Below are 24,102 nucleotides of genomic sequence, written 5' to 3'. Positions count from 1 at the left end.
GAGACTTTTCCTGTGGAAAATTCAACTTCTGGTTTACTGGGAATCAAACCACCAGTCTTTTGTATTACCATCCCAAATCGTTAACCATTAGGCTCCCGCCACCAGCTAAACTATAACATTGATATGACCAAATGAAGGGTTTTTGCCAAGGATTTACCATAGACCTAATGCAAGAGTGGCTTGGAATACATAAACAATTATTACCCAAGACAATTAGTAGCGAATTCTCAGCACGACACTAAAAGGGTGTCTGACAAAACAATAAAAAGTCAAAAAACATCTAAAGCTATTGTTCAGGACGAGGTGTGGTCCTTTACGTGACTAGGGAGCACAGACATTCATGGACAAGTTTGAACATAGAGAAGCCTGCAGACGTTGGCAACTCCACAAACCACTAACAAGCAGTGTTTGGTTGACAGAGCTGTCCAAACAAAGGGAGTCTTATTTATTGAGCAATACGATGGAAAATGTTACTAGGCTTCACAGGCAAGGGTTTCCAATTTGTCCCACAAAACACAATGCAGTATCATCATATTAACAATAGGCTATGCAAAACAATAACAAAAACAAAAACGGTATGGTGTCATATTACCAAGTGATTTTAGACACTGTAACTTCAGAATAAGAACAACGCTCCCACATTGGACATTTAAGATCATACACGGGAATGCGTGATGGTTTTACGAGCATTTTACGCACACACACATATATTATATAGGCTATGTATTTAATTAGCATACTATATCTTTAAAGTAAGAGGTTTATGGTAGAGCTGTGTCCTCTAGTCTGGAGACTGAACTCCACCCTCAGTGAGGCGTGTTAACTAAACCAGATCCACAAGGAAGAAAGAGAGGAGAAGAGTTTAACAGCCGTTGAATTATAAGAGGACTGAAACATCCAACGTAAGTAGTAAACTTTGTTTTTGTTCAATTTGTTCAGTCGACAATCATCTGCGCTAAAAAGGTTGTCATCACTATAATTTCCGTTCATTTACCTTGATATTTATGATATTCATTTACCTCATTTCTGCTTGATCAAAGCGATTTATTTCATCTGGAATTGAAGGCAAAGTGGTTGAACTTTTTAAAAGTATAGCAATGAAACTTTCGCTTGCGATTTTAGTCGGTTGATTTTTTTTTAATGTGAAATCTATCTTTAAAAGCGCTGTTATAATGATCTTATTATAATAAAAAATGCCTACCTTTACAAAACTAAATATTGTTAAAATCAGTGTTACAAAACCGCGAATGACAATTAAAAACAGCCGACAGCCATAGCAAATAAATTCTAGACCTAAAGTAGCGAGAAAGAGAGTGGCACTGGTTATACTTTGACTACAATTTACAAACAAACAAACAAACAAACAAACAAACAACAACAATAGATAGGCTATCAGCCGCAGATTCAACACATGTGTACGTACTTAAAATATCATAAAATGTTAAAGCACATTCATTCTGTTGAGGGAAAAAATGTATGGGTCTGTCAAGTTTCAAAATAACAAAAGAGCACCATAAAAGTATCATAACTGTAGCCTATTTGGCCTTCTGAAGTCATACAATAGCATTCTGTGACTAACAGATTAAAAGACTAACAGATTAAAAATTAAGTCATTATTCACTGTTAATTCTCCTACTAGTGACCTGCTGTGATCAGATCATTGAGTCAATGAGTTGAATTCAAGAATCAAATGAGTTCAATTCATGAATGAATCATTAAGGGCCTCTTTCCCAAAATCAACACAATAATCCATTAACTAGGCTATAGCCTATAAGAGTGTCCTGGATATTCTTTTAAAAAATACCTTTGGGGGCCGTTTACAAAACACCATTCTCAATTAAAAACAGAAAAAATTGTATGTGTTTTGTCCGTTCATGTACACGGCAACTGCGTTTTGGGGGCCTGAAAATGCAAACTTTTGAAAACGGGTTTCAAAGTGCACGTTTTTTAAAGCATTACTCTGTGTAAAGTACAAAAAACACAATTTTGTGAAAATGGTGGCATCATGCGTATTACGTGTTCAGACTACAGGTGCATAGTTATTCTTTACATCGCCAACTACTGGCCTGGCATGAATAGTATAGCGTTTTTAGTTGTTTTCCCAGATCCGTGTGAATGGGGATGTTTTTGACAATGTTGTTGTCTGTACACATAAAACGCAAAGGATTTTTTTGTAAAAAAAGAGTTTTTAGGACATCATTGTCGTGCAAAAGTGCCCTTAGTGTGTTGGAATATTGGGAGGGCGAGTAGGCCTAAATGTTGACGTCATTTTAGCTTGAACTATCCCACCATATTTCTTTTTATTACAATACGTTGTTTTGAATGAGTTCACTCATTGTGATTTTATTCTATCAGACAGATTCAGTGTCGAAGAGGATCAGAGGAAAAATTCAGAGACGTGAGTGCTTTGCTCTGAGCCATGGACTGGAAGACTTTTCAAGCCCTTCTCAGTGGGGTGAATAGATACTCCACCGCGTTCGGCCGGATCTGGCTCTCTGTGGTTTTTGTGTTCAGAGTGATGGTTTACGTTGTAGCAGCTGAGAAAGTTTGGGGCGATGAGCAAAAGGACTTTGACTGCAACACCAAGCAGCCGGGCTGCTCGAACGTCTGCTACGACTACTTCTTCCCCATTTCCCACATCCGATTGTGGGCTCTGCAGCTCATCTTCGTCACTTGTCCGTCGTTGATGGTCGTCATGCACGTGAAGTACCGCGATGAGCGCGAACGCAAGTACCGTGTGAAGCATGGTGATAAAGTCAAGCTCTACGACAACACGGGGAAGAAGCACGGTGGACTGTGGTGGACGTACCTGATCAGCCTTTTTGTCAAGACCGCCATCGAGATCACCTTCTTGTACATCCTCCATCACATCTACGACAGTTTCTACCTGCCACGGCTGGTGAAGTGTAACGTCCAGCCGTGTCCCAACATTGTGGACTGTTACATTGGCCGACCCACTGAGAAAAGAGTCTTCACCTACTTCATGGTCGGAGCTTCGGCACTCTGCATAGTGCTCAGTGTCTGTGAGATCATCTATTTGATCTCCAAACGAGTCATTCGCTGTGCCAAAAAGTTTAAGAGACCCCACAGAAGTAGCACACCGCTTGATGGACGATACCGAGACGAGGACAGCAACTGCACCCTTCCTATGCATGAGTTGGACAGCAAACCCCAGTATAAGACGGAGTCTAAACCAGACTTTAAGTCTGAGTATAAACCTGGGTCTAAACCACAGTTTAAATCTGAACTCAAGCCAACATTTAAGCCAGCCTACAGGTTGAGCGTGGACATGAGAGCTTCTGCTCCAAATCTCTCAGTACCTATGTACAAGATACAGTCTGATATCCTCTAAAGAACATTTCCCTCTGCGTCAAGTATTTACAAAGTCACCCAGAGGTATAAAATAGGCTTTGAAGTTCTGGACAGTCCCAAAGTCTTTCATTGTCCATCAAGACCTTTTGAACTGCCAGTCTTGGGTGTTTGTCATTTTGCAGAAGGTTCCTGAAATTCTGTATGCCAGATACATTTCCCTTGAAAATAGCAGGGATTAAGTGTTTTGCCTATATGGCGAAGTGGGGATTAATCAGTATTGTGATTTCACTGCTACCTGGGTTCAAACCTGGAATAACTGCCTAGTTCCTGTAGCAACTGCCTAGTTCCTAGTAGCCGTTGGCAACGGCTTCGATGCCAGCTCAGATGATTGCATTATCACCATGATCTTAAGAACTAGTGCTGACGAAAGCATTCCTTTTCTTCTCATTCATTTCTTAGAAAGAACAAAGGTGAAAACTCATGAAAAAGCAAAAAGAGTCATCAAATAACCAGAAAGACATTCATGGAGAACACACCTTTCAAAACCCACCTCCGCCTTCACACGCACAAAGAATGATAGGAGGAAGAGTAGTTCCATTGTATGTGAGATGTAATGAAAATAGCTCATGGGTCATTGATTGTTTACAATGTATCGTTTCTCAATGTCCTGGATTTGTACCAAAGATCAGAATCAAGTTTCATAGTTGAAGCTGTTTTTACTATCACAGTTTCAGAGAGATCATAGTTGATGTTTATGTGCTAACACTCCTGAACTTGATCTGAACTCAAATTCTTATGCTGGAAAAATGAGTGGTATATAAAATAAACCAGTGTCTAAAGATGGACAACAATGGAAAGTTTTTCTTCTACTATTTGTTGTAAAAGACTCTGGACTAACCTCTTCTGATCTATACTTGGCAAGCATTTGTAAGAATCTGAGTTTGTTCAGACTTGCTGTTATGATCGTGTTACATATTTTAGCTGAGATGTTTCATGCTGCATACCCTGCCTTTGTATAAAAATAAAAATAAATCAATGCACTGACATATTTTATGAAATATCTTCAGGTTATTGTTTAAATAGCTTTTATGACAATATGAGATGATTTTGTAAATTGAGGAAGTTTTGAAAGTTTATTCATTTTGATGCTCTGTAAATAAAGTATATAAAAAAACCATTTTGTCACATTTTTAAAAGATTAACAGTGTGAAATTGCAATAGCTTAAATCATGAACAGACATTTGAATCAAAGAGGAAACAATAAAGGAAGTGGATAAACAACTTCAATTCACTTTCACAGAACATGAACATTGTTATTCATTATTCTTTGTCAGAAGTTGCACATTATAAAATGGGAACTCACTGTAATAGTAATACATTTATGATGATCTATTTAAAATAGCATTCAAATGTTTAGGGTCAGTAAGATAAAAAATAAAAAAATAATACTGTTATTCAGCAAAGACGCATTAAATTGATCAAACCACAATAATACATTAACTATAGCCTATGGATAGAGAAAAAAACTATACAAAATATTTCAAATAAATGCTGTTCTTTTGAACATTTTACTCATCAAAGAATCCTGAAAAATGGATCAGGGTTTCCTCTCAAATATTTTTAAAATATTATTTTCAACACCAAATCAGCATATCAGAATGATTTCTGAAAGATCATGTGACACTGAAGACTGAAGTAATGATGCTGAAAATTCAGCTTTGCATCACAGGAATAAATTACATTTTAAAATATTCAAAGCGATTTTAAATTGTAATAAAATTTCACAAAATTACTGGTTTCTGTATTTTAGTATTGACTGCTTTAAAAAAAAGTTTACTTGCTCTAAAAGTCAGAATCTTGATGGATCAAAATCACTGGAACATATAATATCTACCCAATTTATAGGTACCTTTATTATGAATGTTTGGACAAATGACAAATTTGTTTCATATAGAGAACTTTTTTTTATAAAGTCATTCTTCAGAATAATCACATGTATATGCAGCCCTCAGCCATACATTTACCAGACGCCACTTACTGATGAAAGTACAAGAACTACTTGATCAAGGTTTCACTGCTGATGAACTCATCAAACCTAAGTCCTTACATGAACTGCAAAAAATGTTTTTGAGGGTGTGTGTATGATGTCAAACAAAACGCGTAAATGTCCAAGAGTTGTTGATCCAGTTCATGAGCCTTCAACAGATAGGTACATTCTTTCCTCTTGGCAAGAAGATTCCAGTTTGTTACAATTGTAACAAGAGTTCAGCTGCCCGTCAGCCTAACCAGCAAGTTGATTCCAGTTTTTTGTTTGTCACAGTTGTAAACAGAGTTCAGCTGTCAGCCTAACCGGTTTTTTAGTCTAAAGATAAGTTTGCCACATTGCATAAGGACTCATTCACTTTTTTTATTATCTTGTCTTTAATCAATCAAATTAATTACATCAATTAAACATCATAAATTGTGGACCAAAAAATGTAATAAAATCACACAATGTCATTTAACAACACAAAGAGAAACAATAATAAGCCGTTTCACCCACAAGACATGTCTAAAAATCTACAGGCAATAAACAAGCCTGAAGAGCTTCCGCTTGATTTCTGCCTGTAACAAACACGCTGCTTTTGTAAAGGGATTTTTCTTCAAACATTTTCCTCAAACTATTCAAGTCTTTTCCTGGAGAGGAACAGAATTAATCAGTAATCAGTTATCATAATTGTGCATCAATTCCACTCCCCGAGAGTCTTTTCATTTTAATGGGTTTGTTATGACTACCAGTGTTGTAATGCATTTTACTGGTAATAACAGATACTTCCGTTTCAAAATTAGCCAAAATTGGCATTCGCAGACACATATCTGGGGATGTTAGACATAAAACCATGTGTGACGCCTCATTCCATGAGGCATTAGTTATAATACTAATCAACATTAGTAATGTGATGCAGTCTAACTATCAAGATATTTGCACCTATATGATATTCTGGAAAGTAAAATTAGATCCCTCTCTAGCATTTATTGCCTTTAGGCATCATAAATTGATCTTACTTCAGCAGTACATAAAACATTAAATTAATTTATTAGAAATAAAAACAACTCTGTATTTACTGATTGCCTGTCATCAGTTATCAAGGCACAATAGAACATTTTTGGTCTGTCTGGTTGTGAATATTAGGTGATACAAGTTCACGAGCGTCCTTTTTCACCACCAGACTAATTCCCACATTCACTATAGAGAACGGATGTGCTCATCCCTAGAGTCTAATTCCACTGTGATTAGAGATACTTATTTTAAATATGCTGTAAAATAAGAGGCTTCACTGCATACTATGGGATAACACAGTGTGACCTCCACAAGAGTGAACCCAGACTACGATCAATAAGAAGAGAAGAAAGACTTCAGAGTTTGCAGGAGGCCTGAGCAACTTTTGAATTAGTTCTTCTGTTAAGTGAATGACAGATGTATGAACCAGCGTCCAACAGTTTGGGCAAGTCCACTCCCTGAAACACAGAAACAACAACCTGAATGAGTGGTATAATTGTTTAAAAAATTTTTTTTTTTTTATCCAGAGCTTCATGTAAGCAAAGATATTTTTCTGACATATTACATTTTTTCATAACATTTCATGACAATTCTCAGTCCCCATTTTAAGCCAGATGCACACAGTACGATTTACAATAGTCCTTTATGACTGTTGCTTGTCAGACTGTATGAACATGATCCCCGCTGTAAGCCATGTCACACTGTGGGATCTCAGTTAATTAATCAATGTCAGATTGTATGGCAGTCAAGATGTGTTGAAAAGGGATGCACGCAAGAAGACTCGTAGGGGGTTTTACATCCGTGAAGTGAGCTGAATTACATGCGGGATTGAAATGTTGGCTGGCAAACAAAAAACATCTCTAGCTTTTTGATCATGGCTTCTCTTGAAAAGGTAAAAAACGAAGACGATGTGTGTGGAGCAAGTGGTGGTTTGTTGTATCACTAATTGCATCATTAGGTTCTGTGCTCCTATAGTTTTGATGGTTGTGGTAGAAATCACATTACAGGACTGTGTTTCAAATCTTCTGACACTGCAATCAAATTTCACCTCAGATGAAATTCTGGCAATGGTCATTAATCGGCTGTCGGTAAACATGTCAAAATAATTTGTAGGATTTACAAAATTTGCACAAAATCGTGGCCAAAATTGCGCAGTGTGACTGTGAACCAAAGTTCAGATTGTCATGAAGAATGTCACATGACTAATGCCAGTATGCATTGATTGGCTGCTGATTTTACAGGTCCCTAATTTTAAGGTTCTCTAAATGATTACTAAAATCAAAAGCAGAGGCAGAACAATTTGTTTAATTAATGTTTAGTTTTGTAAACTTTTTTCTTTCTGAAGCTGATAATTACCTTATACTCCTATATGGTATAACTACCAGTGATGCGCGGGTCAATGTATAAACAATCCGCACCCGACCGACGTTTTCAACTAACCCGCCCGCAACTCGGACCGCAAAAAAAAAAAGAAGAAAATATTGTACCCGACCCGCTTCCTGGCCCGCATTTTTTAAAAGTAGTAAATGCATAGCAAGAAGTACACATGACAAAGCCAGCACTTTGGTCATCATCTTTCATTATTTCGGCAAATGTCTCCCACACTTTGCTCTTTCTGTTTGTGTATTTGCGGAGCTTCCACTCCCCAGTCTTCACCTTTTCTCTTGCCGCCTCCATCTCTACCTGCAGACTGAGCTCGTGCGTCATCTTCGCGCCAGTTATTCAGCCAATAAAGTGTAGGCCTATGTATTTCATAGAAAATTGCATGTGAGCGGAGTGGAGCGGGAGCGAGCGGGAGCGAGCCTGACTCAGTCTACTGTTGATGACTGCAAGATGGATTCTATTTTCAGTCAAAACTCGGCTCAATAATGGAGTTCAAAGAGTAGGCTACTTCAAAAAGGAAAATAAGAAGTCATACAGGTGTACTATAATATAAAACTAACTATAATGTGGTAGAAGAAAACGAATGTGGAGACATCGTTTCAGTCAGTAAAGATTCATTTTGGAATCTAAAAAGACATCTCTCGAAAACATGCAGTGTGCTATGTGAACACGCTGGGAAGAAAGCAAAACGTTAGCAAATTGAATAGGCCTACGGTAACTTGTAACAAAGTGTAAATTAAATATAGCGTAATATTCAAACAATTGATACAAGCCCATTTAAATTTTAATCCTGCGCGCTGCGCAAAAGTTCAGTTATAAGAATGTTGGCCTAATAGTTAATTTAGCCTACTTTTAAACTTTTTTTTTTTTTTTTTACTTTTTTACGTTTCTTATAAAACGTTTATGTATATTTTTTTATATTTTTGTTTATATACATTTTATTTATATTATTAGGCCCATTTATTCGTTATATTTTACAACAGTTTGTGTGTAGGCTACAATGGATATACGCCCATTTCAATTTTAATCGTGCGCGTTGCGCAAAAGTTAACTTATCAAAATTCTGGCCTAATAGTAAATTTACTTTTAAAATTTTTATGTAGGCTATATTTTTGTTTATATAATTGTTATTTATATTATTAGGCCCATTTATTCGTTTAATTTTACAGGACTTTGTGTAGGCTATATTCCTTCTTACATAGGCCTAATTTTTAATTTGAAATAAAACATTTCTATTTGAAAAATGTTGTTGTTGCTCATTAGTTCTTTAGGAGGTAAGGCTGTGGTCTAAGCTACAGTGATATAGGCTACATGTAGATTTTTTTTCCTTTTTTGGAGCGAGCGGGGGGCGATTTGAGCGGAGCGGCCTGATGTAGCTTTGAGCGGGGGAGCGGAGGGGTGGACAGTTCCGTGAGCGATGAGCGGAGATTCTCACCGCTCCACTCCGCTCATATGCTCTCTAGTACTATATAAATTACAAAGGTTTAATTGGCATCTTTATTTCAAACGACCCGACCGACCGCGACCCGAATATCATTAAAAATATTTGTGGATGACTCGTAACCGCGGGTAACCGCGGGTGACCGCAGGCACCCGCTCATTTCGGATCAACCCGCGCATCACTGATAACTACTGATCAAATAAATGCAGCCTTGGTGAGCATAAGAGACTTCTTTCCAAAACATAAAATCTTACTGACCCCAAACTTTTGAAGGGTGGAGTACTTTACAGAAAGCCCCAATTAAGAAGATACACAATCATCCAGCAAAATCAGTCATTAGGTGTAACATCACCTATCAAAACCAAGTTGTTTTGGGTAGGGCTAGTAAGATGATACATTTACAGACCAGAACTTTCAAAAATAAAAATGACCCAGATGACAGAAAAATTGACAGAAAGAATAAGTACAGACACAGTCGTGTTGGACTTACAGTGTGGATTCCCAGTCCGTGCAGCATATAGACCACATCTTCAGTTGCAACATTCCCAGAAGCGCCCTGGGCATAAGGGCAGCCGCCTAGCCCTGCAACAGATGAGTCCACGACACTTACCCCATTCTAGAATAGATTGTAGGAAACAAATGTGTGTTGTATTTAAAAAGCAGTTTCTCATTTTAAGAATGTGAAAAATGACAGAATGCACGGTATGTACGCAAAGAGCAGGTCTCAATAGACAATTATAGCTGCAAGCATCGAGGACGGACCCAAGCCCTGACACCACCGTCATCCCGCACGCACGCATAATGCATTAATTATAAAAAAAAGAAAGAATAAAATGTGTTTTTTTTTATTTGTAATATTTTATTTAGAAAATAAATGGTGTATAATGAATTATTTAGAAGATACAGGACTCTTCCAGTTTCCCATTTGTCATTAATTTAATCCCTCGCCATTTCAACTTTGTTCAAGATACTGAACGATATTTGTATTTTCAGTCATCAGATTAATTTACATTGTGACTGTGTATCAGATGTAATCCACTCTGTCTGTGTCTGCAAAGGTGTGTGCCAAATGGCCCATACAGATGAATGGCCCATTCAGATGTATGGCCCATAGAAACTGATTGGTGTGAATGAATAAAAAGAATCAGCATTGCTCAGAGTGGATTAGCAAGTTAGATCGATCTCCTGTGGGAGGTCCTAACAGGTTTCTATTGTTTGTAGCCCATAGGCTATGTCTTCATGTATAAAGTTCTGTCTCACAAACAGAACTTTGGGTTAAGATTGCTGAAGGGCGACATGCTAACATTGCTGCTGAAGGACTGCTACACTACAAACCTTCAATAAATTCTTCTCCCCACAAGAACTCTGGTCAAGCTTACTTATTTTATGTAGTGGAGAAATCTAATACATTGGCGAGCCACCCAAACCACTGCTCGGCCAAATACACCAAAATCTAACAATACCCAACACACGTTCGCAATTTAGCATCTTCAATATATTGGCATCATGTTAAGAAAGTTTGGTGTAAATTGTATGAAGCCCTTTGGTGCAGTAGTTAAAAAATTAAGAGCTTGATTAAAAAAATCCACATCCAAACAAAAATATCTGACTTCCTGTTGGTCGGAGCTAATGACTGTAAATTAAAAAGTTGTCCGGCTTGGTAAGAACAATATATATACCGAGTTTAGGGACTGTAGGTAATCACAGAGGGTGATTTCAAAGCAATTTGAAAGTGACACACTTCCTCCTGCCAGTTGGTGGCACTATGACTTTGAATCACAATAGTCACATCCATGTGATCGGTCTCCTACAACGAACACACAACTGAAGTTTCATTAAAATCAATGTACGCATAAGTTATAACACATTTCCTGTTTCCTTTTTTCGCCTAACCGTTCGAGATATAAAAAAAATCAGCTAGCAATTTTGCATCAATGTCTTGGCTTCACGCTTACCAAGATTGGTGGCCATTGTATGAATCCCCTAGGAGGAGTTTATCAAATTCCAGAGCATGCGTTTTTCAAACAACCCATAATAGCCGACTTCCTGTTTGGCTGGCGTATGACTATGAGAGTGAAAGTTGCTTGGCCCGATCTATAAGTGCATGAAGTTTGGTTACTGTAGGTGAAAAGGAGTGCGCTACAGAGGGCCCAAGCCCAAAGGGGCGAATACAATAAAACAATAGAAATCTAGTAAAAAATATCAGTCATGACAGACAGACACTGGGCAATGGGCATGATTCCACACACCCTCTGACTCACTCACCTGTAATGCCACAAGTATGTTAGCAAGTGCTTGTCCATAAGTGTCATGACAATGAACTGCTAAAGCCTCCACAGGAACCTCTTTCTTCACAGCATTCAACATCGCCGACATGCCACCTGGAGTGCCTACTCCGATGGTATCGCCAAGTGAAATCTCATAGCACCCCATGGAATAGAGTCGCTTAGCAACCTCTGCCACTTTGTTTGGCGATACCTTCCCTTCATATGGACAACCGAGCACACACGACACATAGCTTGGAAAAACAGAGAAAAATAGGATTTTTCAACAATAAGAGCACAGTAATCTTAACTTTTTGCACACTTGGTTATGAAAAAAAAATAATAAAAAAATACATAAGTGAGACGAACTGTGCAATCCGCATTTGTCTTACCCTCTCACAGGAACTCCCTCTTGTTTGGCCGCTCTCATCACCTCCTCAAAGCGCACGAGACTCTCATCCACTGAACAGTTTATGTTCTTCTTGCTGAAAAGCTCAGATGCAGCACCAAATATTGCCACCTCTTTTGCACCAGCCTTCACCTGAGATAAAAGTTATATGAGATATATGAAAATGATATATATCAGAAATACAGAAGAAACTGTACACTGCAACAGTACAACCATTTAAAATCACTGTTTTCTATTTTAATACGTTTTAAAATGTAATTTATTCCTGTGAAAGCAAGGCTGAATTTTGAGCATCATTGCTCCAGTCTTTAGTGTCTCATGATCCTTCATCAATCATCCTAATGACTTTGGTGCTCAAGAAGCATTTCTTATTATTATCAATGTTGTAAACAGTTTAATGTTGTTAACAGTTTACTGATTAATATTTTTTGTAGAAACCATGATACATTTCCCCCAGGATTCTTAGAAAAACAGAAAGTTCAAAAGAACACCATTTATTTGAAATAATCTTTTTTGTAACAATGTAAAAATCTTTGCTGTCACTTTTGATCAATTTCATTCATCCTTACTGAATAAAAGTATTAATTCTGTTAAATCTAGTTTACTTCTATTTAATCTTACTGACCGAAATCTTTTTAATGATAGTATAAACATATATGTTGTAAAGCACTAGCACATGACAGTCTGCTGTTATTCACTCACTGCAGCCTGAAATCCTTTCAGATTAGGGGTTAGAACGGGGTAATTCACACCAGGTTTCTTGTGGAGACCACGCATCACTTCCTCCTGATCAGCCATCTACAAATCAAATGCAGCCAAACTTCAATGGTTACATCAAAGATCCTCTCATAATTCGCTATTTTATTGCGTTTTATGTTGTGCAGGTCTATTAATGTAATGTTTGCATGCTTCATTGGTGTGTGCTGTAGTGCTTTATCTCACCTGAGGGACCCATTTAGGTGAAACAAAACTTGTGGCCTCAATGACAGGAAGTCCCGCCTCAGAGAGCATATCAATCAGACGGATCTTCACTTCAGTGGGAACGATGGTCTGATGGACGCAGAAATTACATATCTCCTCTATTTAACATCACATGGTTCCCAGAACTTCTCACACTAATACATTTCCATGAACTTGAAAATGTTTTTAAACAAATAATTAAAAATAAATAATATAAATAATACAAATAATATTATATATATATATATATATATATATATATATATATATATATATTAAAGGGAATCAAAATGTCTATACCTAACTATACCTTTGAAATTCCATGATATTTGCAAGACTGACTTGATTTACTTTGAGACACCAGTGTTTGACAGTTGGTAAACTCAAAACAGAAGTGATAACGTTAACCACATTGCACATTGTCATGTTGGATTTTGATGCAGGCGGATTAATAAACAAAATTATCTTCACCTTCTCATTCTGGAGTCCATCTCGGGGTCCAACCTCCACAATCTTAACCCTCTCTGGGAATGACTGAGTGGCAGACACACTGACCTGTCAAATCACACACGCAAAAAAATAGACAAACATGCACACAAAAGGGCAAACACAAACCACATAACATCGTCACATTCAGAGCAGCAAATAAAAACTTACGGATCTGAGCACGACGGCGGCAAAGGAGTGCAGAGCAGGTCGGTGAACCCGACCAGAAGCGAACGAACCAGGACCAACTCTCATCATAAGCGCCGCCATCTTCACACGCCCCCATTAGCCCTGACGTCATGACGCCATATATGAATTTAGGTCTCGCGATAATTCGAGATGGTCCTCACTGCAGAACATGAAATCCACGGGGAGGAGTCGGATCTAGATCCAACTCCTCCCACCTTACATATACCTAAACCTACCCATCTCCACCCCCTGATCCCTAAACCTACCCCTAAACCTACCCATCTCCACCCCTTAATCCCTAAACCCACCCCTAAACCTACCAATCTCCACCCCTTTATCTGGATCCAACTCCGCCCCCCGGATCTCGTGTTCTGCATTGAAGTGCTACTGGATAATTCGGGATCAGATTTCGAGAGCTAAATGTTTTCTTGTTTGCCCAAAAAGTTTTTGTTACATTATAGTATAAATGTAGAATGAGAAAATTTACTGCGTTTTATTCTGGTTAAATGTAAATGATGATTCTTACACACACTGCATGTATAAAATACATTTCTTTAGTCTAAAATTAAATAATCAAAGCAAATAATTGTCATGTCAAAATAAGACAAATTGCAAAGATGATATTTCCAGAATCAAACAGAAACGCATACATTCATACATACAATATTTTATTTAGACAATGTTTAAGTTGAGCCTGTGACTGATAACAAATAACTTGTTGCGATATAAATAAATAAATGAGTCTGTTACACATTACACAAAGTAGGTCATGTGGACTCCATGCAGCATAGTATATACAATGATAAATGTAAACCTTGGCAGTATGAAAGATTGAAATCACAGAATTTTTCATTTTGAATTAAAGAAAAATCCCAGTGTGTCAGCCTTGGATCTAAATTGAATTACCACATTGCCCATAAATGCCTTTTTTGAAATAAACTAAATATACTTTAAATTACAGAAATATACTTGTACTTTTATAAAAACTTTAGATACTTAAATACTTTAGATTTGTAATGAGAAAGTATTTTTATTTGTACAAAAACGCACAATCATTTCCCTTATGAAATTAAGAGAAACATTAACGGATATTAAACTGCCAAGACGACAGCTCTTACCCATTCACCCTCACACACACAAACATATCAGCACTTTCCACTGGCTTCCTCATCACTGTCCTCCACTTCCTGGATAATGAGATCTGCTCCAGAATCTTCCGCGAGGTCATCGTCGTCCATGACCCATGTAATTTGCCTGTTGTCACTCATGTTCTCTTCCACACCCAATAACAGGCCTTCCTTCTCCTCATTTTCATCAGTTCCATCTGTGATTAACTCACTGTAGCCGCTTTCCTGAATGCAAACGTCGCACAGCCTGTATTTGCGGGTTCCCTCGCTTACCACTCTACCATTGACTTCGGTTACATGGCGTTTGCACTTCCTGCACACCAGCTTACGGGCCTGATGAATCTGTGTAACACAAGTGTTAAAAAGGAGAGTGGATGTTTAGATCTATCTATCTCACATCAATATCATTTTTCTTTTGTTTAACAGACTGAAAAACATATACAATTATATATAATCGCATCTATTACATTTGACTGAATTCAACCCTGACTTAATATGATCACGAAGGAAGTACAAGATATGATGAATTAATGACCAGCAGTAGCATATGGATGTGTACAGCCTGTGGAGGTGTTAATGAACCGGACATGTGTGAAGCTTAGTGTTTCTCACCGTCTCAAAATGGCTGCGCAGGTGTTCCAGGCGAGTGAAACGTTTGCTGCAGGCCTGACAGGGATACGGACGCTCACCTGTGTGACAGCGGAGATGACGCTTCAAGTCTGCCTTCCTCTTTACTGTGTGCGTGCAGAACGGACATTTGTAGCGCATAGAGGGAGTGGAATCTGAGAAAGAGAGAGAGAGACATTGACTGTCAGATCCCTTTCACGCATCACCACATCAAAGAACTATCTGAAAGCCTATTTAAAAAAAAATAATCATCTCTTGTTTACCCAGAAAGTCCAGAAACATTGCGTAATATAGAGATATAAAGAAAGAATCAGGGGCAAAATGTGTGATAACGGCCTAAAGGAGAAATGTTTTGCATTTTTATCTAGGCTACTGTCCAGATTTTGGCTGTTGATTAAAACCTTGAATAGCTCCTAATTACAAAACAGATTTGTGCAATATGACTTGACTCTTTCACTGTGGGAGGCAGAGAAAGTCTTGCTGGAGAACAAGAAAAACACTTTATATTTATGTAAAATAGTAAAGAATAAAACATAATTTATATATATTTTTGGGGGTTCTCTAAAATTCTTTTTTTTTTAAATGTTTTTAAAGTCTTTATGCACACCAAGACTGCATTTATTTAATCATAATAATAAAAACACAGTAAAAACAGCAATATTGTGAAATATTACAACAATTTAAAAAGTTTCACAGTTTCTATTTAAATATATCACGTGTCACGTGATCCTTCAGAAATCATTCTAATAGGCTATACTGATTCGTTGTTCAAGAAAAAATTCTTATTATTAATGCTGCAAACAGTTGTGCTGCTTAATATTTGATGAATAGAACGTTCAAACGAACAGCATTTATTTGAAATAGATTATTTTGTAACAACGTAAAAGTATTTACTGTCATGTTTGGTTAATTGAATGCATGCATCCTTGCTGAATAAAACTTCTAGACGGCAGTGTAACAGTGATTACCTTTATTGAACACCCCAACTACCCCAACAATGGACGGAAGGTTGGCGTACAGCTCGTCTGCTTTCTGCGAGCAGTGTGACACCACCCCCTGTAGGTCAATGAGAGAAGTGTCTTCTGTTACCAAGCGACTGGTGGCGGTTCTTTTCCTGCTTCCTCTTCTCCTGCGTTCCGGGAGCCCAGAGCCGTACTGCTCCTCCTCCAGGCTGGACTGCGGAGGAGAGTTCAGCTGAAGCCCTGACGGCTGCGGGCTGGTTCCGCTGAACTCTTCCTGCGGCTGTTCATCCTCTTGTTGATCCCAGAGTCTGGTCTGAGGGCTCATGCTGACGTCACACATGTTGGACTGCTCGATGACGTTCTCACGTCTGTCCTGAAGCGGACTGCTGTCCGACAGACACAAATACCGATTCTCATCGTCCTCTTTTGCACTGATCTCAAGGAAAGATTTAATGAAGGCCTTGCAGTAGGAAATTACATCGTTCATCTGCAGGTAGCTGGCGGCTGACATCACTTCTATTACATTAGAGCTGTTGAGCTCCAGCTGACCAGAGTAAATGAAGTCCAGGATGATGGCAAAGATATCAGGGCTGAAGACATCAAAAGAAGCACTTACAGACTCTAGAGTGTCTTTAGATCCCTGGGACAGCAGCATCCTGAAATATCCACTGCTGCCGTACAGGACATTACGGTGTGCACGGAAAATCTGACCCTCAACCAGCACGTTGCAGTCACAGAACAACTCCTGCTGCCTCTGCTGGTCCAGCTGTTTTAGCAAACAGCTCTGGTGAATGGCTGACATATCTGCACTGGTCCATTTGTGAACAGGTCTGAAAAAAGAAGTGAGAACTTTAATGAAATAAGAAAATAAAAAAATGTGTTTCCTAACTTCTCATTATTCAGTTTTACATTATTTCTGCAGCGTGTATGGGTGCTTTTGTGTGACGTAATGGCAGCGATTCGATTTCACAAGGAGGCAGTGAGACTCCGCCTACTGTTCTCTGATTGGACTACGCATCTGTCAATCATGTACATTCGCTGTGGAAGGGGCAACACCCGACTTTGCGCATCGGGTAACAAGGGAGAGAAGCAGGGAGAGAAAAAAAGGAGGAAATACAGAAAGAGGGAGAGAAGACGAGAAACGCGGGTTTTACACTGACGCTTAAGACATTGAAAGAATTACAATAAAGAAAAATTAGGGGACGTTCTTGCTGTTAAAAAAAAAATCTCTCCATCATTCGTCTCCCCTTGCAGCACGCGCACACTACCAAAACTGGGTTACACCGCAAGTCAAGACATAAATAAATAAATAACCAAATTAATATAAAGCCATAGAATTCGTAGCAACCGAGAAAACGCTCGACAAGTCAATTAGCTATGAGATTAAAGTGCTCTTCGCCCTTTATGTGTAAAACGCCCGCCGAATAAAATAATACCTGAGATAACGCGCACACACACGCCTGTACTTCACAAAAAGGGCATTTAAACATTAACCAGACATATCAGTTATTTCATTACGAATTAAAGCTGTCAGATAAGGGAATAGAGGCATTGGGGTGGTTTCTGACGGGAGCCCTATCGTCCGTGGAGAGCCGCCCACCGAACCGACCTCAGGCTCGATCTTAAAACGCAAAACACCCGGCTTTGCAACACCGTCGCCTTTTTTTCATATTTCGCATTACCTGAGCTCGGACGCCCCGCGGGTTGACGCTGAGCCTCGTGCTGGACCCCTTCGCCCACCCTCTTCACCCGGGCACCGTTTCCCCCAGTCTCTTTAAACATAATACTCACAGATGCCCCGCGTCACCCGCACTCCGGTACGGTCGACATGTCCCACTTTCACAAACCATCTCCATTTCTCTGTCTACTTTGGATGTATTTGTCCAGCTTTTGTTATCAGGGCGAACTGCTTTCACTTCCTGCTTTGCCCGAAAGACCGAAACCCGTTTGTGCTGGAAAAACGTTTTGCTGACGTGGGTGTCCGGAGCGCCCGGGACCGGAGAACCGCTTAAAGCACACGCGCCCCCGTACAGCAAAACCAATGCATTTACGCCTTCTGGCCTTAAAATGAATAAATGTCCCATTTTTTTTTAGCACTTATGTTGGCCCTCTCGTCTCATAGCCAGGAAACAGCGCCAGTGATTTGATAGGGGACTAGTTTAAATTTCATACACTTTGTGTTTTGTTACAAAAACCTTCCAGGTAAACCAATAACCAATCAGTTAAATGCTGAAAAAATTGCTGTAAAAATGTAACCCCCTTCCAGATAACAAGAAAAAGAGAACACCACATATGAAATCATTTTTATTATGTCAATACTGACAAGGAAGTATAAATAATTCTATATTAGATCAATGTACTTTAATACATGTGAGATTACATAAAAAAAAGAGAGACAGATGATGAATTAGATGAAATCATTTGTTTAGATTCAGGCTTCTTGTAATATAATGATTTTACATATAATTATTACAAATGAAAGAAACCATAGTCCCAGTTTGGCTTTGTTTTTTTGCTATGAGTGCAATTCCCTTATTTTCATAAGAAACAGTCTGCATTCATCCAGCTTCAAGGCAGTGCTCCATTACTGAATCCCGTGGGATTCTGGGATTGCCAACGCCATAGATCCTCACCTGTGTGATCAGATAAAAGAGTCAGATTAATCGTGAGCTGTCAGTATTTCTCACCCATCTAAATCTATGAAAATGCTTTTAGTTTACACTTACACATCCTCTCCAGGCCGTATTCAGCCTTCCAGCCCAGTTCTTTCTCCGCCAGAGTTGGATCTCCATAGCAGGAGGCCACATCCCCACTCCGCCGAGGGGCAATCTGATAGGCAATCTGGAACCAGAGGAAAAATACTACCATTGAAGGAAATATTGCAAGTTTAAACACCACATTGAGAATTTCATAAAGGTGACCTCAGGCTAAACAAATTGTATATATGCATATATAAATGGTAAATATGTGCTTTGGACCACAGCAGCTTTACCCCTCACCTTTCGACCTGAAGCTTTTTCCATGGCATTCACCATCTGTAGCACCGAGTAACCTGTACCTGTGCCAAGGTTATAAACCTTCACGGAGACCAGGACAGAAAAGTAAAACTGAGAAAAAGGGATGTGAAAAACTGAGTACATTAAAGAGGAAGAAAAAAATGTCGTACTTTACACCCAGAGCTGTCCTTCAGTTTCCTGATGGCAGCGATGTGCCCCTTTGCCAAGTCAACAACATGGATGTAGTCTCTCACACCTAGCCAGGAAGAGTAAATCAGTGTTATTGAAAAGGAACACAAAATGGGAACAAAATTAACTGAAATAAAAACATAACTAGGGGGGGGGGGGGGGAACTATAACTAAACAAAATTCATGAGTACAAACCAAACTAAAATAACATAACATGGTTTTATAACACTGTATATTATAAAACCTTTACAACCCTTCTGCATTAAACATTAAAATGCCTCCGACTGAATAGGAAAACATTAGACACTGCATAGAATTTTAACTGCATTCATTAAAATGATAAATGATACCAGTTATCACAAACTTAGACAGCACTAAAATAAAAATAAATAAAACAGAAACTCTGGAAAAAAAACTTAAATAAAACCAGTGTTATTTTATTATTTATACACTGTTAGAATAATTATTAATATTTTGAAATAGCTTTCATTTTTATATTTTACATAATTATATTTTCAGTTTTTTAACTTGAGTTAAGGTTTTAGTAATTTTCTTATGTGCTTTGTCATTTTTATTAGTTAAAAAATTTATAAAATACATTTTCTATTTCCATCTCCTAATTTTAGTTTTAGCTATTTTAGTACTTTACCTCAAACAGATTATTTCATTTAAATGGCAAAGGGAACTTTTCTAAATTAACTTTTTAGTTTAAGTTTATCTAATATTTATATTTTATTTCAGCTTTATTTCAATTAAAAATTCAATAAAACCCCCCAATGTTTAATAGTTTGTTAACATTACCAACACATATATATGAATAAAAACTAATTGATTATTCAAAAGTAATAAAACTCCAGAAATGAATAAATAAGAGACAGATGTTAAGACAAAAATAACATGCTGAAAACCATCTCTCATTACCGGTCCCATCAGGTGTGCTGTAGTCATTTCCAAACACATTCAGATGTTTTCGTCTTCCAACAGCAACCTGCCATACAAAGTGAGAAAGAACAACATCCTTTACAATGCACACAGACTCCTCTGAACCTCAAGTGCTCAGACAGGTTACCTGGGCAACATAAGGCAGAAGGTTGTTTGGGATTCCCTGAGGATCTTCACCAATCTGTCCTGAGATGTGAGCACCAATGGGATTGAAGTACCTGAGCAGCACAGCATTCCAGTCCTGCGAGACATTTGATCAGTTACACACCTGCCACACAGACACAAAAGCGTCATAACAGAGCGGTCAACTACCTTCTCTGCTGTGCACTGGTCCCTGATAATTTCCTCAATGAAGTACTTGGTCTTGCCATAGGGGTTTGTGCAGCCACCCGCTGGATGCTGCTCATCAATGGGGAGTTTCTGTGGGTCCCCGTAGACGGTGGCAGAACTGCTGAATACCAGATTACGCACCCCATGAGACTGCATCACCTGATTCAGACACACACACACAGCCACAGCCAGTAAGGCATTCCTTCAGAGCCGAAAGCACTAACATGCACAAAGAAACCCCTAACTGTACTAAATCTGGATTTCAAGAATCAGATTCACATGGACTCTCCATGCATAAAATGATCCATGCAAAGACATTTACAATTTCAGACACATTTCTTACCTCCAGCAGATTGATGGTTCCTGTGAGATTGACTCTGTAGTATTTTAAAGGCTGTTCTACTGATTCACCCACAGCTTTCAGTCCTGCAAAATGCATCACTGCATAGAAGGAGTGCTGAGACACAGAGGGCAGAGAAAACCATTAAATCATTTAACCATTAGGGGACGCTGTTTTACATTTAACCAGCTCGGTTCAGAAATTAGTAGATGGATTTGAGTCAAGAAAATGATAGTATGAAGGAAAGCACAAACACATATATAAGTGGTGTGCGCAGTGGTGTTTTAAAATGAGGCAAAGTCCTCACTTTTTTTTATATAAATCAAATGTAAATTGATGTCCCTGTTAAACTTAATTTTCCTGGTTAAATAAACGTTACATAAAAAAAGAAATAATAATTTCCGACTTGGAAACTCGTATTTTCCTACTAGGAAACTCGTATTTTCCCAATAGGAATTCTGAGTGTCCTACTGGGAAATATGAGTGTCTTAGTAGGAAATATGATTTGAGAGGGAGTTCATGACCAATTTCTTCAGCAAAGACAATAAATTATAATAATTTCCTACTAGGAAACTCGTATTTTCCTACTAGGAAATCTGAGTTTCCAACTGGGAAATCTGATTTGAGAGGGAGTTCATGTCCAATTTCAGGAGTAAAGGAAATATTATAATAATTTTCTACTGGAAACTCATATTTTCCCACTAGGAAAATCTTTTTTGCATTTTATGTATTACTCTATGTAATGTTCTATTTATTAAACCAAGAATAAATTTAATCAAGTTCGTATTTTTATGCATTTTTTACATTTATTTCAAAATAACTAAAGGCAGTAACAATTTAAACACATTTGTAAACTAATGTTCAGCTTTTCTTGTTAATAGTCAAGACCGCACAAAGACAAAACATTTCCCCAAGCTGATTGCTCACTAAAACTCCCACAGTCATCATGTTTTCAGACCATTACAAGTTTGATTTTGAGGTGACAGTCAAAAAAAGTGCCGTATTGTTTACTTTTTAATTAGTCTTCCCTATTCACCTTATTTTCCACGACAACAAGAGTGACGCCATTACGTTCGTTTTGTCATCTTACTTCCGGCTGAGAGGGACTTCAACTTCCGGCTGAAAGGACCTACGCTAGTTTCTAGATGTAATTCTATAGTTGTAACGGTAAAATATGTCAAGTATTATATGCTCAGTTAGGGGCTGCCATAACAATTGGATTAAGAGGATAGAACAATTTAACCAAGTGTTTTATTATTAAACCATATAATGTGAGCTCTGTAGATTCCCCTTAAAACTTAAAGGAATTAAGTCTTCTTGTTTGAAGGAATAGGGTCACGTCAAGTTTGCAAATGAACACCATCTTGGTTTATTACTTATGAAATTTAAATGGTGAAATGTATCTAAATGAAGTTTTTCAAAAGTTTTTCATGCACACGTGAAAACGCTAGTGTGGACGCAGAGCGTTTATAAACGAAAACGCCGTTTTCAAATGTATCCGGATTAATGTAGCCTCAATTACCCCCCATCAAACTCACTGCATGCTTTGGGGGGGGCTCCCGGTGTAACTTTACCTGCGGGTGGCGCTGTTGGACAGTGTAACTTTATAAAAATGAGTGACATTTACACTTTGTAATGTCACATTTTCCAATATTTGTGTTGTTTTATTTTTGTAATATCGGTTATTTGCTCATACAATTTTTTTGAGACACTACCTTCCCATCAGGAAACGCATATATATTATATATATATATACACAGCAGACATGTTGTGGCTCAATATATAACAGCAAAATGAAGATTAGATTTCATTATACAGGATACAAACAAGAGTAGGCATTCATTTTTACCTTTTTAAATATTTTCTCCAGTCCAGGTTTATCCAGAAGGTCCAGCTCATGGAACTCAATCTGAGTGTTCAGAAACTTCTCTATCCTCCGCAAGCTCTCTGGAACATCACCCTCTCCTCAACACAACACACATCCACAAAGAATGACGGACATTTAAAAAATACATTAGAAAATTCTGTCAGCTAACAAGAAACTGAAGTTTTGTCTTAAACCAAAATGCAGAGTAAGCAATATTATTACAAGATTTTTTATTTAAAATTCAAAATGTAATATATAAATATTTAATACTATAAATAGGAAAAACTATGTAAGTATTTAATATTATAATAAAATATTTAAATTCATACAAAAAAAAAAAAAGTTTAGTTAGTTAACTGTTACTTGATAGATTCCACACAAGGGCTCATTGTGCATGCAGGATATTTCTGACTGAGACTCTTTGTAATGCAATGTGTTCAGGATACCAACAAGGACCTTCAGTAGTGTGATTTATAGAAGTCCGTTTACCTCTGACAGCATTACTGAAATTATCGATGACCACAGGGTGATAACCAGCCTCAATGAGCTCCACAACACAGTGGCTGCCAATGTATCCACCTCCTCCTGTCACCAAGATCTTCTGACCCATGTTGAGAGCCTTCAGCACAGACAGAAAGATAGCCATACAAAGGTGAATGTAATTACTGGATCATTGTTAACAGGTATGTGGGTGTGTCCTACCTTTTCTCAACCTGTACGTGCACTACGTGGCTTTGCATTCACCAGTAGCATCCTGTTCTACTGTATTTGAATGGAGCTCTTTCATTCATCAATGGCGGTCAAATCACAACTGCATTTAAACCTCACTAATGATTCCCAAAACGTTCAAGAGATCAATTTAGTTAAAATCAGCCCGACTACACTGGTATACACTGACTGCACTGATATTAAACACAGTAAGATTTTAAATGTCACCTGACTGAAGGAAGAAAGTAAGATATCTGATATCTCAGAACAAAACAAACAATAACACAACACAACACAACAGCTCACATTTAGATCTATTTCCACTCACCATGCTGATGAATGCGGTTCAGTGAGGGTTATTGGAAAGCAGGCAGGTGACAGGCGGGAAGAGTTTACCGAGTCTGTTTGGTTTATTCATTCTTGGTTCCTGGTTTCAGGGATACGTGGAAGCGTGTGAAGCAGCTAATGCATGAGCTTCATAATTTATTTTTTAAAGTAAAAGTCTTTCATATTTTGATTAATTTGTCATT

At 38.0% G+C, this 24,102-nt stretch overlaps 4 protein-coding genes across 8 annotated transcripts; 1 reads left to right on the top strand and 3 right to left on the bottom strand.

Annotated features, from left to right (window-relative positions):
* The first annotated feature begins 717 nt into the window (after positions 1-717).
* gjb3 (gap junction protein beta 3) lies at positions 718-4,361 on the top strand. Of its 3 annotated transcripts, none has more exons than XM_082143112.1 (2): positions 718-902; positions 2,360-4,361. In XM_082143112.1, exon 2 carries the CDS (start codon positions 2,420-2,422, stop codon positions 3,350-3,352), a length of 933 nt encoding a protein of 310 aa, XP_081999238.1. In that variant the 5' UTR covers positions 718-902; positions 2,360-2,419; the 3' UTR covers positions 3,353-4,361. The 3 variants fall into 3 exon arrangements, with proteins under 3 accessions (XP_081999238.1, XP_081999237.1, XP_081999236.1); XM_082143111.1 differs by having other exon boundaries at positions 2,356-4,361; XM_082143110.1 differs by having other exon boundaries at positions 719-918; positions 2,366-4,361.
* hmgcl (3-hydroxy-3-methylglutaryl-CoA lyase) lies at positions 4,183-13,621 on the bottom strand. Of its 2 annotated transcripts, XM_082143107.1 has the most exons (8): positions 13,467-13,621; positions 13,281-13,364; positions 12,792-12,899; positions 12,552-12,647; positions 11,833-11,981; positions 11,442-11,694; positions 9,667-9,792; positions 4,183-6,810 (listed from the first exon to the last, which is right to left on the bottom strand). In XM_082143107.1, exons 1-8 carry the CDS (start codon positions 13,563-13,565, stop codon positions 6,709-6,711), a joined length of 1,017 nt encoding a protein of 338 aa, XP_081999233.1. In that variant the 5' UTR covers positions 13,566-13,621; the 3' UTR covers positions 4,183-6,708. The 2 variants fall into 2 exon arrangements, with proteins under 2 accessions (XP_081999233.1, XP_081999234.1); XM_082143108.1 differs by lacking the exons at positions 4,183-6,810; positions 9,667-9,792 and adding an exon at positions 10,586-11,270.
* Positions 13,622-14,135: 514 nt separating this feature from the next.
* On the bottom strand, positions 14,136-18,424 carry zbtb8a (zinc finger and BTB domain containing 8A). Its single transcript, XM_082143093.1, has 4 exons — positions 17,992-18,424; positions 16,207-17,030; positions 15,224-15,393; positions 14,136-14,953 (listed from the first exon to the last, which is right to left on the bottom strand). Exons 1-4 carry the CDS (start codon positions 18,282-18,284, stop codon positions 14,630-14,632), a joined length of 1,611 nt encoding a protein of 536 aa, XP_081999219.1. The 5' UTR covers positions 18,285-18,424; the 3' UTR covers positions 14,136-14,629.
* A 67-nt stretch (positions 18,425-18,491) lies between these two features.
* gale (UDP-galactose-4-epimerase) lies at positions 18,492-24,057 on the bottom strand. 2 transcript variants are annotated; one of them, XM_082143105.1, is made up of 11 exons: positions 23,901-24,057; positions 23,354-23,483; positions 22,847-22,962; positions 21,001-21,114; positions 20,640-20,816; positions 20,455-20,568; positions 20,307-20,373; positions 19,367-19,452; positions 19,200-19,277; positions 18,927-19,041; positions 18,492-18,833 (listed from the first exon to the last, which is right to left on the bottom strand). In XM_082143105.1, the coding sequence occupies exons 1-11, from the start codon at positions 23,901-23,903 to the stop codon at positions 18,769-18,771; spliced, it is 1,065 nt and encodes a 354-aa protein (XP_081999231.1). In that variant the 5' UTR covers positions 23,904-24,057; the 3' UTR covers positions 18,492-18,768. The 2 variants fall into 2 exon arrangements, with proteins under 2 accessions (XP_081999231.1, XP_081999232.1); XM_082143106.1 differs by having other exon boundaries at positions 22,847-22,959.
* Positions 24,058-24,102: the final 45 nt, after the last annotated feature.

Source organism: Leuciscus leuciscus, assembly GCF_965113295.1.
Source record: "Leuciscus leuciscus genome assembly, chromosome: 17".
Lineage (NCBI taxonomy): Eukaryota > Metazoa > Chordata > Actinopteri > Cypriniformes > Leuciscidae > Leuciscus > Leuciscus leuciscus.
The sequence above is the reverse complement of the archived record's forward strand: the minus strand, read 5'-3'. Positions and strand labels throughout refer to the sequence as shown.

Excerpts from the sequence above, each read along its gene's own strand:
- gjb3 (XM_082143112.1), top strand. The coding sequence starts at position 2,420 with ATGGACTGGAAGACTTTTCAAGCCCTTCTCAGTGGGGTGAATAGATAC.
- gale (XM_082143105.1), bottom strand. Across the intron at positions 19,453-20,306 it reads CAGCACACCTGATGGGACCG|GTGTGAGAGACTACATCCAT; the intron begins GTAATGAGAGAT and ends CTTCCTGGCTAG. Across the intron at positions 18,834-18,926 it reads ATACGGCCTGGAGAGGATGT|GTGAGGATCTATGGCGTTGG; the intron begins GTAAGTGTAAAC and ends CTGATCACACAG.
- zbtb8a (XM_082143093.1), bottom strand. The coding sequence starts at position 18,284 with ATGGGACATTTATTCATTTTAAGGCCAGAAGGCGTAAATGCATTGGTT. Across the intron at positions 15,394-16,206 it reads AGTTGGGGTGTTCAATAAAG|ATTCCACTCCCTCTATGCGC; the intron begins GTAATCACTGTT and ends TCTCTTTCTCAG. Across the intron at positions 14,954-15,223 it reads TGCGCAGCCATTTTGAGACG|ATTCATCAGGCCCGTAAGCT; the intron begins GTGAGAAACACT and ends TGTGTTACACAG.
- hmgcl (XM_082143107.1), bottom strand. The coding sequence starts at position 13,565 with ATGGCGGCGCTTATGATGAGAGTTGGTCCTGGTTCGTTCGCTTCTGGT. Across the intron at positions 12,900-13,280 it reads ATGGACTCCAGAATGAGAAG|ACCATCGTTCCCACTGAAGT; the intron begins GTGAAGATAATT and ends TGCGTCCATCAG. Across the intron at positions 6,811-9,666 it reads ACGGACTGGGAATCCACACT|GGAGTGGACTTGCCCAAACT; the intron begins GTAAGTCCAACA and ends TCTGTGTTTCAG.